The 15311-nt window shown below is 43.3% G+C and overlaps 1 protein-coding gene across 2 annotated transcripts in view; it reads right to left on the reverse strand.

Annotated features, from left to right (window-relative positions):
* ARID3B (AT rich interactive domain 3B (BRIGHT-like)) overlaps nucleotides 1–12945 on the reverse strand; it is a 56612-nt gene extending 43667 nt beyond the window's left edge. For both annotated transcript variants that reach the window (XM_011968532.1, XM_011968531.1), the window contains exon 1: nucleotides 12301–12945. In XM_011968532.1, the coding sequence (XP_011823922.1) occupies nucleotides 12301–12867 (567 nt within the window). In that variant the 5' untranslated portion in view covers nucleotides 12868–12945. The remainder of the gene's footprint in view (nucleotides 1–12300) is intronic.
* Between the last annotated feature and the right edge of the window lie 2366 nt (nucleotides 12946–15311).

Consider the following 15311-nt stretch of genomic DNA (forward strand, 5'->3'; position numbering starts at 1 on the left):
ATGCAGCAAACTTCACTGTTGTCTTCTTCTATGAAACTGCCACAGCCACTCCAACCTTCAGTAACCAGCACCCAGATCAGTCAGAAGCCATCAACATCAACGCAGGACCTTCTACCAACAAAAAGATTACAACTCCCTGAAAGCTCAGATACTTGTTATTGTTTATCTCGTAATACAGTATTACTTTAATTTTAATTGACAAATAATAATTATATATATTAATGAGGTACACAGTGTTGTTTTCATACATACAATGTATAGTGATCAGATCAGGGTAATTAGTATCTCCATCACCACAAACATCTATCACTTCTTTGTGCTGGGAACATTCAAGAGCAATAAAACATTTTAATTAAGGCATGTACTTTTTTTTTAGATATAATGAATGCTACTGTATACTTAATAGACTACAGTATAAACATAATTTTTATATGGGAAACAAAAAAATGTGTGACTTATTTTATTGCAATATTTGCTTTATTGTGGTGGTCTGGAACTGAACCTGCAATATCTCTGAGATATGCCTGTAGTGTAAAAAGAATATAAATTACAATCTAAAAGTAATCAATAGAAGAATAAAAACAGAAAGTATAACTTCTACACCAGTAAACGAGACAAAGGCTAAATAAAGAAAACTCGATCAAATCAATATAAGACAGGAAAAGAGAAAACAAGAAAAGAAAAAGTATAATTAAATTGAAAATCCAAAATAAGAGGGCACAGCCAGGCGCAGTGGCTCATGCCTGTAATCCTAGCACTTTGGGAGGCTGAGGCAGGTAGATCACTTGAAGTCAGGAGTTCAAGACCAGCCTGGCCAACATGGTGAAATCCCGTCTCTACTAAAAATGTAAAAATTAGCCAGGTGTGGTGGTGCATGCTTGTAATCCCAGGCACTTGCGAGGCCGAGGCGGGAGGATTGCTTGAGCCCAGGAGGCAAAGGTTTGCAGTGAGCAGAAATCATGCCACTGCACTCCAGCCTGGGTGACAGAGAGAGGTTCCATCTCAAAAAAACAAAACAGGGCTGGGCATGGCGGCTCATGCCTGTAATCCCAGCACTTTGGAAGGCCGAGACAGGTGGATCACCTGAGGTCGAGAGGTCGAGACCAGCCTGACCAACATGGAGAGACCAGCCTGACCAACATGGAGAAACCCCGTTCTCTACTAAAAATACAAAACATTAGCCTGGTGTTGTGGCAGGCGCCTGTGACAGTGCCAGCTACTTGGGAGGCTGAGGCAGGAGAATGGCATGAATCTGGGAGGCGGAGTTTGCAGTGAGCCAAGATCATGTGCCACTGCACTCTAGCCTAAGCAACAGAGCGAGACTCTGTCTCAAAAAAATAAACAACAACAAAAAAAAATTAGCTGGGCGTGGTGGCGCATGCCTGTAATCCCAGCTACTCAGGAAGCTGAGGCAGGAGAATCTCTTGAACCCAGGAGGCGGAGGTTGCAGTGAGCCGAGATCGTGCCATTGCACTCCAGCCTGGGCAACAAGAGCGGAACTCCATCTCAAAAAATAATAAATAAATAAATAAATATTAAAAAACAAAAAGAGGGCAGAAATAGATCCAAATGTATCACTAATCCTAATAATGAAATGGATTAATATACATTCCCTCCAAGTACACATGGAACATTTATAGAAACTAATCACACATAAGGCCAACAAAAAGGAGATCTTAAATTTCAGAGAATTGACACCACGCTCGTTTTCTAACTGCAATGTAATTAAGCTATAAAATAATACTGGAAAAGAGATAAAACCCACATATTTGGAAACCAAAAAATATTTTTAACAACCCACGAGTTGAAGAAGCAATTAAAACTGAAATTATAAAATGTTTAGTACTAACCAACAATGAAAGCATTACACATCAGAACTTGTGGGGTACAGCAAAAGTGAGATCCAGGGAAAACTCTATAGCCTCGAATGCATTTATTAAGGAACAAGAATTTTGAAAAACGTGTTCAACCTACAACTAAAATGGCTTAAAAACAGATCACACACAAATGAGTACACATAAAACTGAGGAAGAAATCTAAGTAGGATCAGTAGATGATATCAACATCAACATCCAGGCGTGACAGCATACTACACCTGTATATGCTGTTACCATAGGGAAACTGGACAAAGTGTACATGACATTGCTTTCTTTCAACTCCATATGAATGTATAATTAGCTAAATAAAAATTTCAGTTAAACGAACCTGGCCAAAATCCAAAACACTAATAATACCAAATGCTGGTGAGGATGTGGAGCAACGGAAGCTCATTCACTGCTGATGGGAATGCAAAATGGTACAGCCACTTTGAGACACAGTTGGGCAGTTTCTTAGAAAGCTAAAAATACTCTTACCACACAATCTGGCAATCACGCTCCTTGGTATTTACCCAGATGAACTGAAACTTTTATCTACCCAAAAACCTGTATACAGATATGTATGATAGCTTTATTCATAATTGCCAAAACTTTGAAGCAACCAAGAAGCTCTTCAGTAGGTGAATGGATAAACTGCAGTATGTCCAGAAAATGAAATATTATTCAGCACAAAAAGAAATAAGCTATCAAGTCATAAAAAACTAAGGAGGAAGCTTAAATGCACATTACTAAGTGAAGAAAGCCAATCTAAAAAGGCTACATTAATGAGCCCACCATATAACATTCTGAAAGAGGCAAAACCATAGACAGGAAAAGAATCAGGGGCTGCCAGGGGTTAAGGAGGAGGGAAAGATGAATAGGTGAAGTGCAGAGAATTTCTAGGACAGTGAAACTACTCTGTGTGATACTATAATGGCGGATACATGTCATTACACATTTGTCAAAATCCATAGAATAGGCCAGGCACGGTGGCTCACGCCTGTTAATCTCAGCACTTTGAAAGGCCGAGATGGGTGGATCACCTGAGGTCGGGAGTTCGAGACCAGCCTGACCAATATGGAGAAACCCCGTCTCTACTAAAAATACAAAATTAGCCGGGTATGGTGGCACATGCCTATAATCCCAGCTACTTGGAAGGCTGAGGCAGGAGAATCACTTGAACCCGGGAGGCATAGGTTGCAGTGAGCCGAGATTGCACCATTGCACTCTAGCCTGGGCAACAAGAGCGAAACTCCATCTCAAAAAAATAAAAATAAAAACAAAAAATAAAAAATAAAAATTCCATAGAGTATACAGTATCAAGAGTGAACACTAAACTATGGATTCTGGGTGATAATGATGTGTCAATGTAGGTTCATCAGTTATAACAAACACACTACTCTGGCGCAGGATTTTGACAGGAGGTTGTGCGGTTGTGGGAGGAGGGATATGGGAAATCTCTGCACATTCTGCTCGATTTTGCTGTGAACCTAAAACTGATCTCAAAAAATAAAATCTATTTTAAACAAACACAATGGAAGGCCGGGCACAGTGACTCATGCCTGTAAACCCAGCACTTTGGGAGACCAAGGAGGGTGAATTGCTGGAGCCTAGGAGTTCAAGACCAGCCTGGGCAACATGGTGAAACGCCCCCTCTACAAAAAATAACAAAAGTTAGCTGAGTGTGGTGGTGTGTGCCTGTAGTCCCAAGGAGGGACTGTAATCCCTAGGAGGCCAAGGTGGGAGAATCAACCTGAGCCCAGGAGGTTGAGGCTGAGGTGAGCCGTGATCTTGCCACTGCACTCCAGCCTGGTCAACAGAGTGAGATCCTGTCTCAAAACAAAACAAAACAAATGGAGCCTTTTGCATTTAAAAAGGAACAGAATAAACCATAGAAAGTGGAAGAAACAAATATTTGAGTGTCTACTATTTGCCATCACTGTTGGGTGGCAGGGTACAATGATAAGCAAAACAAACATGATCCCTATCCTCTTGGAGCTTACCATCTAGAGTAGAAATGAGATACCAAAGAAATAAACAAAAGAACCGAACTGCACAAATATAAAAGTATAATGTTCAATGACAGGGACATAACAGGAGAACCTGATCTACACGAAGAGTGGAGACAGTGCCTTTGAGGAAGTGATGGTTAAAAGAGCGACCCAAAGGCTGAGTAAGTTTGCCTAGACAAGAGTATTCTAGACAGAAGTACCAGCATATGCAAAGGCCAGGGTAGCTGGAGCACAGTGATAGAACAGAAGATTGTCAAAGATAAGGCTGGATCAGTAGGCAAGGGTCAGATCATGCAGATTTTGGATTTTATAATTAGAGCAACTGACATCATACTTGGAGGGCATTAACGTAGTGACATAATCTGATTTGATTTTTAGAAGATGGCTCTAGCTGCTGTGTAGAGCATGGATTAGAATGGGGGAGGGGGTGGGCACAGAAACCTGTTGAGAGCTATAGTGGTAGGTAGGTAATCTGGGCCAGGTAGGTGATGATGCAGAAAGCAGGAGTGGCAATACTCTAGATACTTAGATGAGACTGCTGCTAAGACTTGGTGATGGACATGAGGAGTAACAGAACAGCAGGTATGAAAGACAGTCAACTCTAAGGTTTTGATATGAATAAGTGGACAGAAATGCCGTTTACTGGGAAGGAAAATAAAGGAGGAAATAATTATAGGGGAGTAGGTTGGAAATCAAGAGTTCAGTCTCACAGGTATTAAACTTGAGATGCCAGTAAAACGTCTCAACAGAAATGCCAAGCAGGGAGTTGGGGATACCTTAGACTAGAAATGTGGGCTCAAACAATATACACTGGCTTATAGATAGTATTTAAAGCCATGAGAGTGAAACTGCTAAGGGAGAACATACAGAGAAGTAAGCTTAGTACCCTGCGGGAACTTGGCATTTCAGAGGCTGGACAGAAGAGAAATAGTTGAAGAGATAAAGGAAAATAAACAGGTCAGTGCAGTGGCTCACACATGTAATCCCCACACTCTGGGAGGCCAAAGTGGGAGGACTGCTTGAGTCCAAGAGTTCAAGACCAGCCTGGGCAACATGGTGAGACCCCATCTCACAAAAATAAAATTAGTCAGGAATAGTGATGTATGCCTGTAGTCCCAGTTACTCAGCAGGCTGAGGCAGGAGGATCACTTGAGCTCAAGAGGTTAAGGCTGCAGTGAGCTGTGTTTGTGCCACTGCACTTTAACTTGTATAACAGAGTGAGACCCTGTCTAAAAAAGGAAGAAAGGAAGAAAGGAAGGAAGGAAGAAAGGAAGAAAGGAAGAAAGAAAGGCTGGCCGAGCGCGGTGGCTCACGCCTGCAATCCCGGCACTTTGGGAGGCCGAGGTGGGCGGATCACGAGGTCAGGAGATGGAGACCATCCTAGCTAACACACTAAAACCCCGTCTCCACTAAAAATACAAAAAATTAGCCGGGCTGGTGGCACGCGCCTGTAGTCCCAGCTACTGGAGAGGCTGAGGCAGGAAAATTGCTTGAACCCGGGAGGCAGAGATTGCAATGAGCCAAGATCACACCGCTGCACTCTACCCTGGGTGACAGAGCGAGATTCCGTCTCCAAAAAAAAAAAAAAAAGAAAGAAAAAAGAAAAGGAAAAGAAAGAAAATAAGCATAAGCAGAAGGAAGGATTATAGAAAGCAAAAGAAGAGAATGTTCAAGGAGGGAGTGCTCTGTATTCAATAATGCTGAGAAATCAATGAGGTCAGGGAAGGCTGGGCGTAGCAACATGGAACTTCCGGGACATGGAAGAAACAGATATCAGACTGGAGTGTGCTGAGGAGTAAGTAGGCGGTGACAAATGGAAATAAAGAGTAAAACCAATTCCTTTGAGAAGCTTTGTTGCAAAGAAGTGGGGGATAGTTAGGAACAGAAAAAAAGCTGGCAATAATGTGCAATCAAGAGGATTTTTTAAAGTCTCTCATTTCCTTGTTAACAACTGACTCAGGTAAAATTTAAGATTAAAGAAGGTTTTTGTTATTTGTTTGCTTGTTTTTAAGTCTGGGAGAGAGAAGATGCGTAAACGTGGAAAAGGCCTGGAAGAGAATGAGCCCAAAGAGTCAGGAAATGGAGGGTTCACTGATGGAGCAAGTCCCTGGAAACCTGGGAGGGGATGGGATCTGGGACACGTAGAGAAATTAGCCTCTGGTGAGAGGGATAAGGACCCAAGTCAAGTCAGTGATTGTGTATTTATAAGGACTTAGTATCCATAAAGCTTACTTCTACTTAAAGAACAATACACACATATCCCTATACTAATATGGAAAGATACAGCTTCAGAAGTGCCATGGTTTAAGCTCACATAATCCTGAAAGGTTTCAGACAACTTCAGAACACCAGAGTGTGGTCATGGCTCTAGAAAACCTGAAAAGCAGTTGTTTTAGAGTTGTGGGTAGGATTTATGGAGCATCTTACCTACAAAGGTCATAAAGACTGAAAAATTTTGATTGACCCTTCAACATGGATTTGAACTGCCTGGGTCCACTTATATGTAAACTATTTTCAACCAAACTTGGATCAAAGACAAAATTTACGGGATGTGAAACCCACGTATATGGAAGATTGACTTTTAGTATATCTGGGTTCCACAGAGCTGACTGTAGGACTTGAGTATGCTTGAATTTTGGTATATGTGGGACCAATCCCCTCCATATGAGGGACGATAGTAGCTTCAAAAAGGACTTAGGTGTTGAAGAAAATTCGCCCTAACCTTTATATGGTTGTACACATCTTGCAAAGCTCTTTCACACTCATATTTTTCTTCTACCTTTGTAATATCCTTAAAATCACTTCCTGAGGATAGTGGGAGAGGATTATCATCCTCTGGAATAGATGTATGCATGGGTTCAGACAGGCAGATTAGAACACTTGTCCAAAGTACTAAAGCAAGCAGGTGGTGGAAGTAGGGTCTTTGGAGCACATCCTCTGGCTCCAAAACCAATGCTGATTTAATAATTAAATCTGTTACTAGGTAACAAGTCTGCCAAGTATTTACACCTTAACTTTTTGGGGTTAATGTCTAGAAGGGCAACCAAGCTCTCTTATACATCACCAATGATATCAGGGAGTGCTGGGCTGAAAGAATCACTGATAGAGTCAAATAAGTGATCTCAAGTTCTAGGCCCCAAACCTTTCCCAAGTGACAGTCTGTTCACCTAGATGACTAGAGGAAAGACATGAGCTTGGCACAGATATTGAAAGCAGAAGTCAAGAAAATTCAAGGTTGCCAAACTCTCAGTTACTGAGACCAAAACACAAAGGAACAGAGTCTCTGGCACTGTCTGATGATAGCGAAGCTTATGTTCTCTTTCTGGTAACAATCTAGAGCACGGTTTCTCAACCTTGGCACTACTGTCATTTTGGACCAGATAACTCTTTGTTGTTGGGGGGCTGTCCAGTGCATTATAGGATGTTTAGCAGCATCCCTGGTCTACCCACTAGATGCCCATAGCACACTACACCCTGCTCCAGTCATGGCAATCAAAAATGTCTCCTGACATTGCTAAATGTCCCCTGGGAAGGGGCAGGGGTCACCTCTAATTGAGAACCACTCAACTAGATGGATTCCACTGTGACTGTAGAAGGCAAGGGCATGCAAGGTAGCTCTACAAAGAACATGAGGAAAGCCTACGAACATTTTCTTTTTTGGGCAATAGTTTGCACAGTTTTTAAAAAAAGCCTCAAATGTTCCATAGTCATGCTGTATCTCTTCTTTTTTCTTTTTCTATTTTTTTTTTTTTACACCATCTCACTCTGTCACCCAGGCTGGAGTGCAAGTGGCGCGATCTCGGCTCACTGCAACCTTCCTGTAGTTGGGACTACAGGCGTGCACCACCACACCCAGCTAATGATAGTCATGCAGTATCTACCAAGAAAAGTAGGCCTATCCCAAGAGACCACACTTTACTTAGAGGGATGGCTTCTGGACACCAGTCAGTCAGTCATGACATTAGAAGAAATGGACAGCAGTCTCCACTAAATGCCCAGTAGGAAGTCGCCTCTCACAGTAAGATGAGACTGATTTTGCTCATGGTTAAGAATAGGGAAAAAAAAAACAAACAAAAAAACAAAAAAACCGAAACTCCCTCTTCTCAAATCACATTCCCTTTGTCTCCCAGTGCCCATCTAACATGGCAATTCTTCCCATTTGCCATGGAGCTTCCTTTGCTCCTGTACTGCAGAGGTGCTTCTCCAACAAATTCAGAGAGAACCCAGGCAGCTGTCATGAGATGAGGGTGCCCCAAGCAGCCAGGAGGTGTTCAAAATTGGTAATACCCTGTCCTTGTTAATATGTGTGATTAGCAAGCTTTAGGACGTTAGGAATTCTTTAATTGCAAATATTCTGAAATTAAACCCTCCATTCTAGAAGGCAATCACAAAACAAAATCTTGTAAAACATGCTAGAAGGGGAAGGGTAGAGGAGGAGGCCAACATTTATTGTGCAATGGCTCCCAGTGCTTTGCACTGAATTGGCTGTGAACTTATGTTAAGCCTGTGGTTGGATCACAGCCACATGCAGTAACCAAAGTGACTGCCAAAGTATGCAGAAAATCGTACACACGCACCCTGGCCCCACATGTCTGTCAAGCCATCTTTCTTCTTTCTATTCTATCGAAGGGGGTTTACATCAGTAACCCAGCTCTACCAATGGGCTCAAGACAGACCCAGCCTGTACTGCCTGAACCACCCTCTACCAGAGGGAGAGAACACCACCCCCAAAAGGCCAGCAACATCTGCCAGTTGGCTATATGATCTCCTTTGAGAAAACGAACACTCAGTTCTTTGTCTGTTTTCTTGTTTTACAATTATTTACTCTGCCCATAGGAATCTGATGGGTTTTAGAACACTCGACTCAATGGTGTTATCCATCTTCCCATCACTGTGGTGTCAGAGAATAATACCACACCCTAACAATCCAGACCTTGAGAAGCAAATATTTTCTGAGAGTTTCTTCAAAGAGAATGCACGAAATAATTTTGACTTTACATGTTCTAAGTAAGGGATTTCAGATGCAAAGAATAATCTCTGGAACCCTTAAGCTTTCCCAGTTTCACTTTTCAGTTGGCAGATGCCTGTCCTCCTTTACCCCAAAATCTTGCAAAATACTTTTGGGTATCTCTGTTGGTTTGCCAAGCTATGCTATGCTGTAGACAAAATTAACTTTTTAAACTTTGGCATGTGAATGTTTGAAACAAAACCGTTTTAAAATATCTCTGCCATAGCACAGACTGGGTGGCTAGGCTCCAGTAGACTCAGGACAGAATCAAATTATTGTAACCCAAGTTCCAGTCCCCCTTGAGGTTCCCACACTGCCACTGCTAGACCTGAACTCCCTGAGAGAGAAACATGCCTTATTTCATACAGCACAGGTCTGGCACAAAGAAGCCTTTGTAAAAGTTTGTTGTTTAAAAGAACAAGATGGACGCTGTATCACATTAACAGTAAGATCTGTGTCAGGGTGGGTGCGGTGGCTCACGCCTGTAATCCCAGCACTTCAGGAGGCCAGGACGGGCGGATCACTTGAGGTCAGCAGTTCGAGACCAGCCTGGCCAACATAATGAAACCCTGTCTCTACTAAAAATACAAAAAAAAAGTTAGCCAGGCAATGGTAGCATGTGCTTGTAATCCCAGCTGCCAGGGAGGCTGAGGCATGAAAATCGCTTGAACTTGGGAGGCGGAGGTTGCAGTGAGCGGAGATCATGCCACTGCACTCTAACCTGGGCGACAGAGCACGTTGTGTCTCGGGAAAAAAAAAAGATCTGCGTCAACTGTAAAGGTCTTTGTAATTGTTGCTGGAGCAAGGGATATTCTATTTTCGCACTCCATTAAGTTACATAAAGAAAAGATTGTGAACAACAAAACAAGCCAGTCTAATCATTTGTAATAGTTTCTACAAGCTCTCCCCAAGAATATTATTTTTGGTCCTTCCAAAATATAACTGAAAAGAAAAGTTTAAAAATCCCCCAGCACATGATTTACTCCTTTAAAAGTAGGATTTATAGATAAGGAGAGCACAGACCAAATCAATGTTAAAAATTAAAGAGGAAAAAGAGGTGCACATCTGAGGGTTTAAGTCATTGCTACCCAAAGCCCCCCTATTTCAGTTCTTGATCTCCAAATCCTGGGGGAAGGTAAATTTCGGGTAATGGATTATGCCTCAGCTACTCTGGTATTTATAAAACATTTTGGCAGGTGCTCTGCCAGGCAGTCTATAATTAGTGAATATGCCTCAGAAACATAAAGTGAATTCAAAGAGTTTCAAATGCCAATAGCCAGCCCCCTGAATACTGAGCTAAGTGTCACAGGGCTGCCACCATCTAGATAACTTGGTGCTGGGTGCCCTGCCACGGTGTACACATGTGCACATGCACACACCAGTTCTGAAGAGTCTTTTTTTAAACCTCTAATGGCTTGACCTCAACACCTGCTACACTTCCTGAAGACAGGCTCTGGAGCTCCACTTGTTCCTCGCATGCGGCTGCACTTTCTAGGAACGACCGCACACACACAGACGCTGGCCAGCTGCCAAGGCGGGGGCAGCCCAGCCGCCTCGGGCCTCGGGCCTGAACTTTCCCAGCGCTGTCAGGGCAGGATCCCGCTATGAGCTGACTCAGCGGCCGGTATGGAACTCTGCCAACCACACAGCAGTGCGGGGGCAGCCGGCAACTCACAGATGTTTTGCTAAACCAAAGCAATCAGTGGGAGGCGGGTCTGGGCTGGCGGCCAGGGTGCTGCTGTCGTGGAAGTTGGGATTCTCTGATTCTAGTCCTAGCTCTGCCACTATCTCCCTGGGTGATGTCAGCGAAAACCTCTGTGTATCTCAGTACCTCTCCCACTTCAGAGGCATGTTTGTGTGATGCAGGAGACGGTGGCACTGTTTACATAAAATAGCTCCCCGGGCACTATTACCTACCATGTGCCTGGCACTGGACAGGCTTTCACGTGTGCTAGTTCGGTTAATCCTTACAACATCCGTGGGAGGCACTGGCATCCTTTTTATTTCACAGATGAGAAGACACAGGCTCAAAGCAACTCAGAGCCCTACTAAAAGATCACAAGGGCAACATTTGGAAGTGATGGGATTTGAACCCCACTTCTGGCTGCAAACACTATTGTTGTAAAACTCAGATCTACTGAGTACAGACCTCCTGATCCAAGATGTTTGATTTTTCAGGTTCCAAAGAACCTTTCTTACATGACTTCTCAGTTGCCCTGTGAAAACTCACAGCTTTTCACAAATGATTTCTAAACAGTACCACTGGATCACAAGAAGTGTGTGTGCTTCTGCAGGGTACCCATGAACTCCCTTCCTAAGCACCAACAAGTCACTTAACCTGGAACAACTTATCAGCACTCCCATCCTTTGGGCAAGGAAAAACTATATTGTGGGTCACAAAGAGAAGAGGAATCACAAGTCAAAGGCTTGGTTGAGAACAGATTCCCTAGGCTCCACCCTCCAAGATAATTCATTAGGACTCTGCAATCTGTATTTTTTAAAAAGCTCCCTCAGCCATTTGGAAGTCACTTCAGCTTTCCTTGACTAAAAAGGAAATTTTGAGGTCTACCCTTCCCTGTTGTCAAGGGGATGATGTAAGAGTGAAATGAAATCATGTCTACAAAGGCTCTCTTTTGGAAAATATACGCAACGCAAGTGCTTCTTGTCACCTGTGTGTAGCTCCAAAACAACCAACTGTCCTTAAGAGGGTTAGCCTGGAGCTAAGAAACTGTTTTAGGCAAGAATGTTCTTTTACATTACTATTAGAAAACATTATTATTAGAAAAGCTGTAATTAGTCACACATCTCATTTTAGATATTCCTCACAACACTATTGCAACTTCATCTTTCCTTTAAAAAACGAGATTGTATTGACATTCTTTCACATCAAACTTGGAAAAACCTATATTAAGAGTAACATACAGGCCAGGGGCAGTGGCTCATGCCTATAATCCCAAAACTTTGGGAGGCCGCGGTGGGCAGATCATGAGGTCAGGAGATCGAGACCATCTTGGCTAACACAGTGAAACCCCATCTTTGCTAAAAATGCAAAAAATTAGCCAGGCGTAGTGGCATGCGACTATAGTCCCAGCTACTCAGGAAACTGAGGCAGGAGAATCACTTAAACCCGGAAGGTAGAGGTTGCAAGGAGCTGAGATCATGCCACTGCACTCCAGCCTGGGCGACAGAGACTCCATCACAAAAAAAAAAAAAAAAAAAAAAAAAAAAAAGAGTAACATGCATTTCATTGCTTTAATGAAGAAAATATTAAATAAGAAAAAAATCCAAAGTCTATTCATGTCTAGGCTGTCGGTCACTGAAGTGGGATGAGAAGGCACAGACTGGCACAGCCCCTGACCCTGTCAGTCCATTACCCCTCTTTAGCCTTTAAGAACAAATGACCTCCAATACCAGAAAGACTGACCTGCTTGAGCTGCTCATCCAGATTCCAATTTGGCTGCCCTGCTGTGGAGACAGAAGGTGGGGCCTTGGAAGCATCTTTGGTATGGTCTTCTTTAGCTTGTTGTCCATGTGGTGGCAGCCCTGGTGCTGGAAGTAGATTAGACATGGGTGCCACTCTGGGATCTTGGCAAGCTACTTTCTGCACATGAAAATATTTTGAAGCAGCCTGGGTTTCTTTCTCAGCCACCTCCGAAACTTCATCATCCCCATCCTCATCTTCCAAACCTCCATCCTCTTCCTCAGGCTCTGAGTTCACGTTGCCCCGTTCAAAGACTTGGGCCACTGCTGTGGTGGGTGGAACTCTGGCTAAGGGACCTAAGGGAGTGCTGCCAGAAGGCCTCCCAGGTGTGGCGGAAAGGAGAGTCGGCTGTGTGACCAGCTTTTGGGCATACAAGAACTGGGCTTCTCTCATCTGCTGGCCCTGCTTCTCTCTGGCATCCATCTGCAGAGGAGCCAGGTGTGGCTGCTTCTGTTGCTGCTGCTGCTGCTGCTGCTGCTGCTGCTGCTGCTGCTGCTGAAGTGGTTCCATTATTGCCTCAAGCTTCACCCACAGAGTGGCATGACTCTGAACCTGGGCACAGCCCACCAGGCACACTGGGTGTAAACCTTAGTGATTAACAGAAACCACAAAGAAGGAGAGGGAAAAAACAACTATGTAAAACAGGTATAAAAAGGTTTTCTTTTCTCCAGTAGAGGGCCATGAGTTCTGAACGCTAAACATATGCTCCTAAACCTGAGTTTTAAGATGAGTGAGTGGTGGGGGTTTCGTGGGTGGGTAGGAAAAGGTGTGAAGAAGAGAAACAGGATCTAAGAGGGGAAATAGGGAATGAATCTCAGTAGTAGTAGCAGACTGTTGAGGGCTTTAAAAGAAGTACATCCAGCCAATATCTAGTCTGTTAACATGTGTTCTGATCTCTCTTCCTCTACATTATCAAACATTAATCTGTTACTGAATTAATGTCATGAACATTAATTAATGAAAAGGTAACTGGGTTTGCTCTGTAGCAAAAGCTGTAATTATGCAGACAATAATAATAAAGGAAAAGAAGGGCCTACCTGCAAAAGAGAGAGTATGTTCCCAAGCCCACAGGAGAAAGATATCACCTCTGAGCTAGACACAGAACTATCAGGCAGACAGTTTTACTCTCATAGAAAAAGCAAGACCAAGCAAACTGCTCTTGGGTTTAAACTTTTCAAATTTCCCTGATCAAATTGCCAGCCTGCTTGTTGAGTGGACTGAGCCATACTAACTGGATATTATAGCCTCAAAAAGAATCCAATTTCAACAACATGAAAGAAACACGCAAGGAGGCAAGAGTCTCAAATTGCGATCGTCACTCAAAAGCAAACGGGGGAATTCCTCTGGAGATTTTAAAGTTAATTAATTTGAAACAGATATCAACATTGTCTGAACAAGTTAATGCTGCTTCTTTTTTATAAACAGCCAAGTAAAACTCTTTACATCCCCTTTCTTTCTGATTCATTTCTACTATGATATTCTCTGACAAATACAAAAAGAAAAGGCTTTCAGGCCAAAAGCATTCTGGGGGCAGGTTTATCTGCATTCTTACCAATCAGTCTCCAAACACACATCACTTTCACACCCTGTTCTCCTTTAATTCCCCCACCTCTCCCCTGCAGGCCCTCACCCCCAACAAACTTCACTTGAGTTATGTTTCTTCAGCAAGTCTCCATAACTGAATGGATTACTATGCAAGGGCAAATTTTAGGTGAACAGGACTTGCAACATGGCGTACAATTTTGTCATCACATGAAAGAAGCTGCAGTGCACATGTTGGGACTTGATATCTGCACTGTTCCAGTGTTTTAAGACTGGGTCGAAAGACAAAAAAACAAAGTGTCTTTAGCATCTTCAAAAATTCACGGAGAAGTAATCACATCTTTAGCAATAAAAACTGCTTGGATTTAAGATTTTTTTCCAGGTTAGAGTAAAAAAGGGTACAATTTTTAAAGCTAGGCCAATTAGTAGAGATTAAACATTCTCATTTTCTGTTTATCTTATAGCCCTGTTTGTGCCTTTTGTGTTCTGTGAAAGATTCGCATTCCAATTTGCCTCTTACTGCCTTTACTTCCTCTCTTGGCACTTTAGAAAGTGTGAGTTACGCTTGCAGCCATACTTTCATTCTGCTTTAGCTCTTCTTACAGTGTAAAAAAGCATGACAAGATTTACATCCACATTAAATTCAGTTGGCAAAAGTGTTCATTTAAAATGAAAACAATTTGGGTCAAAGAAAATTACAGAATAAAGCAAATAATTCGGTGTTCATTTTAAATGTCCTCACAGTCATTACAGTCAATCAATCACGATTGGAATAATTTCTCAACCAAGTCCTGCCAGTCACTGAACAACTGCTTCTTGTCTTGTGGCACCATCTTCTCTGAATGCTGTCCCCAGCAGAGGGGGAGGTGTCCCTCCCACAGCCTCTTATAGTAAGACTGAGATGACTCAGTTCTACAACTCAATACACACACCCTCCCCCAAAGAGCCCATCTTCCCGCAGTCCCTAAGCAGCCAGCGATCCAAACAATGCCACCTGCCTACATTTGGAGAACTTATGTCTCAAATCTAAACCTCTTCATCCCTTCACACGGGCCCCTCCCCCATTTCCCCTAAAGTTCCCGGACCACCAAGCCGGGTGCAACGGACTGCCTGCAGCTTTGAACCCGGCCTGCCGACCATTCCCCTACCTTTCCTGCCGGATTCGTTTGGCCCCGGGCCCCTGTAAGCCCCACAGCCCACCTCCCCGGTCACCCGTGCACGCCTCCCCCCATTCTTTATTCACCTTCCCCCATTTAGCCCTATCACTTTTACCTCTACTAACCCTCCCAGTCAATCCGCTGGCTCTTCTCCGATGGCCCCCGCCCCACCTATCTGCGCCCACTCAGCTTCAGGGCCCCTCACCCTTCTTATCGCTTTATCTCAAATGCCCTAATGGGCACAGGGCGCTCGGG

The sequence above is a fragment of the Mandrillus leucophaeus genome, unplaced genomic scaffold, assembly GCF_000951045.1.
Source record: "Mandrillus leucophaeus isolate KB7577 unplaced genomic scaffold, Mleu.le_1.0 Scaffold848, whole genome shotgun sequence".
NCBI classification, from domain to species: domain Eukaryota; kingdom Metazoa; phylum Chordata; class Mammalia; order Primates; family Cercopithecidae; genus Mandrillus; species Mandrillus leucophaeus.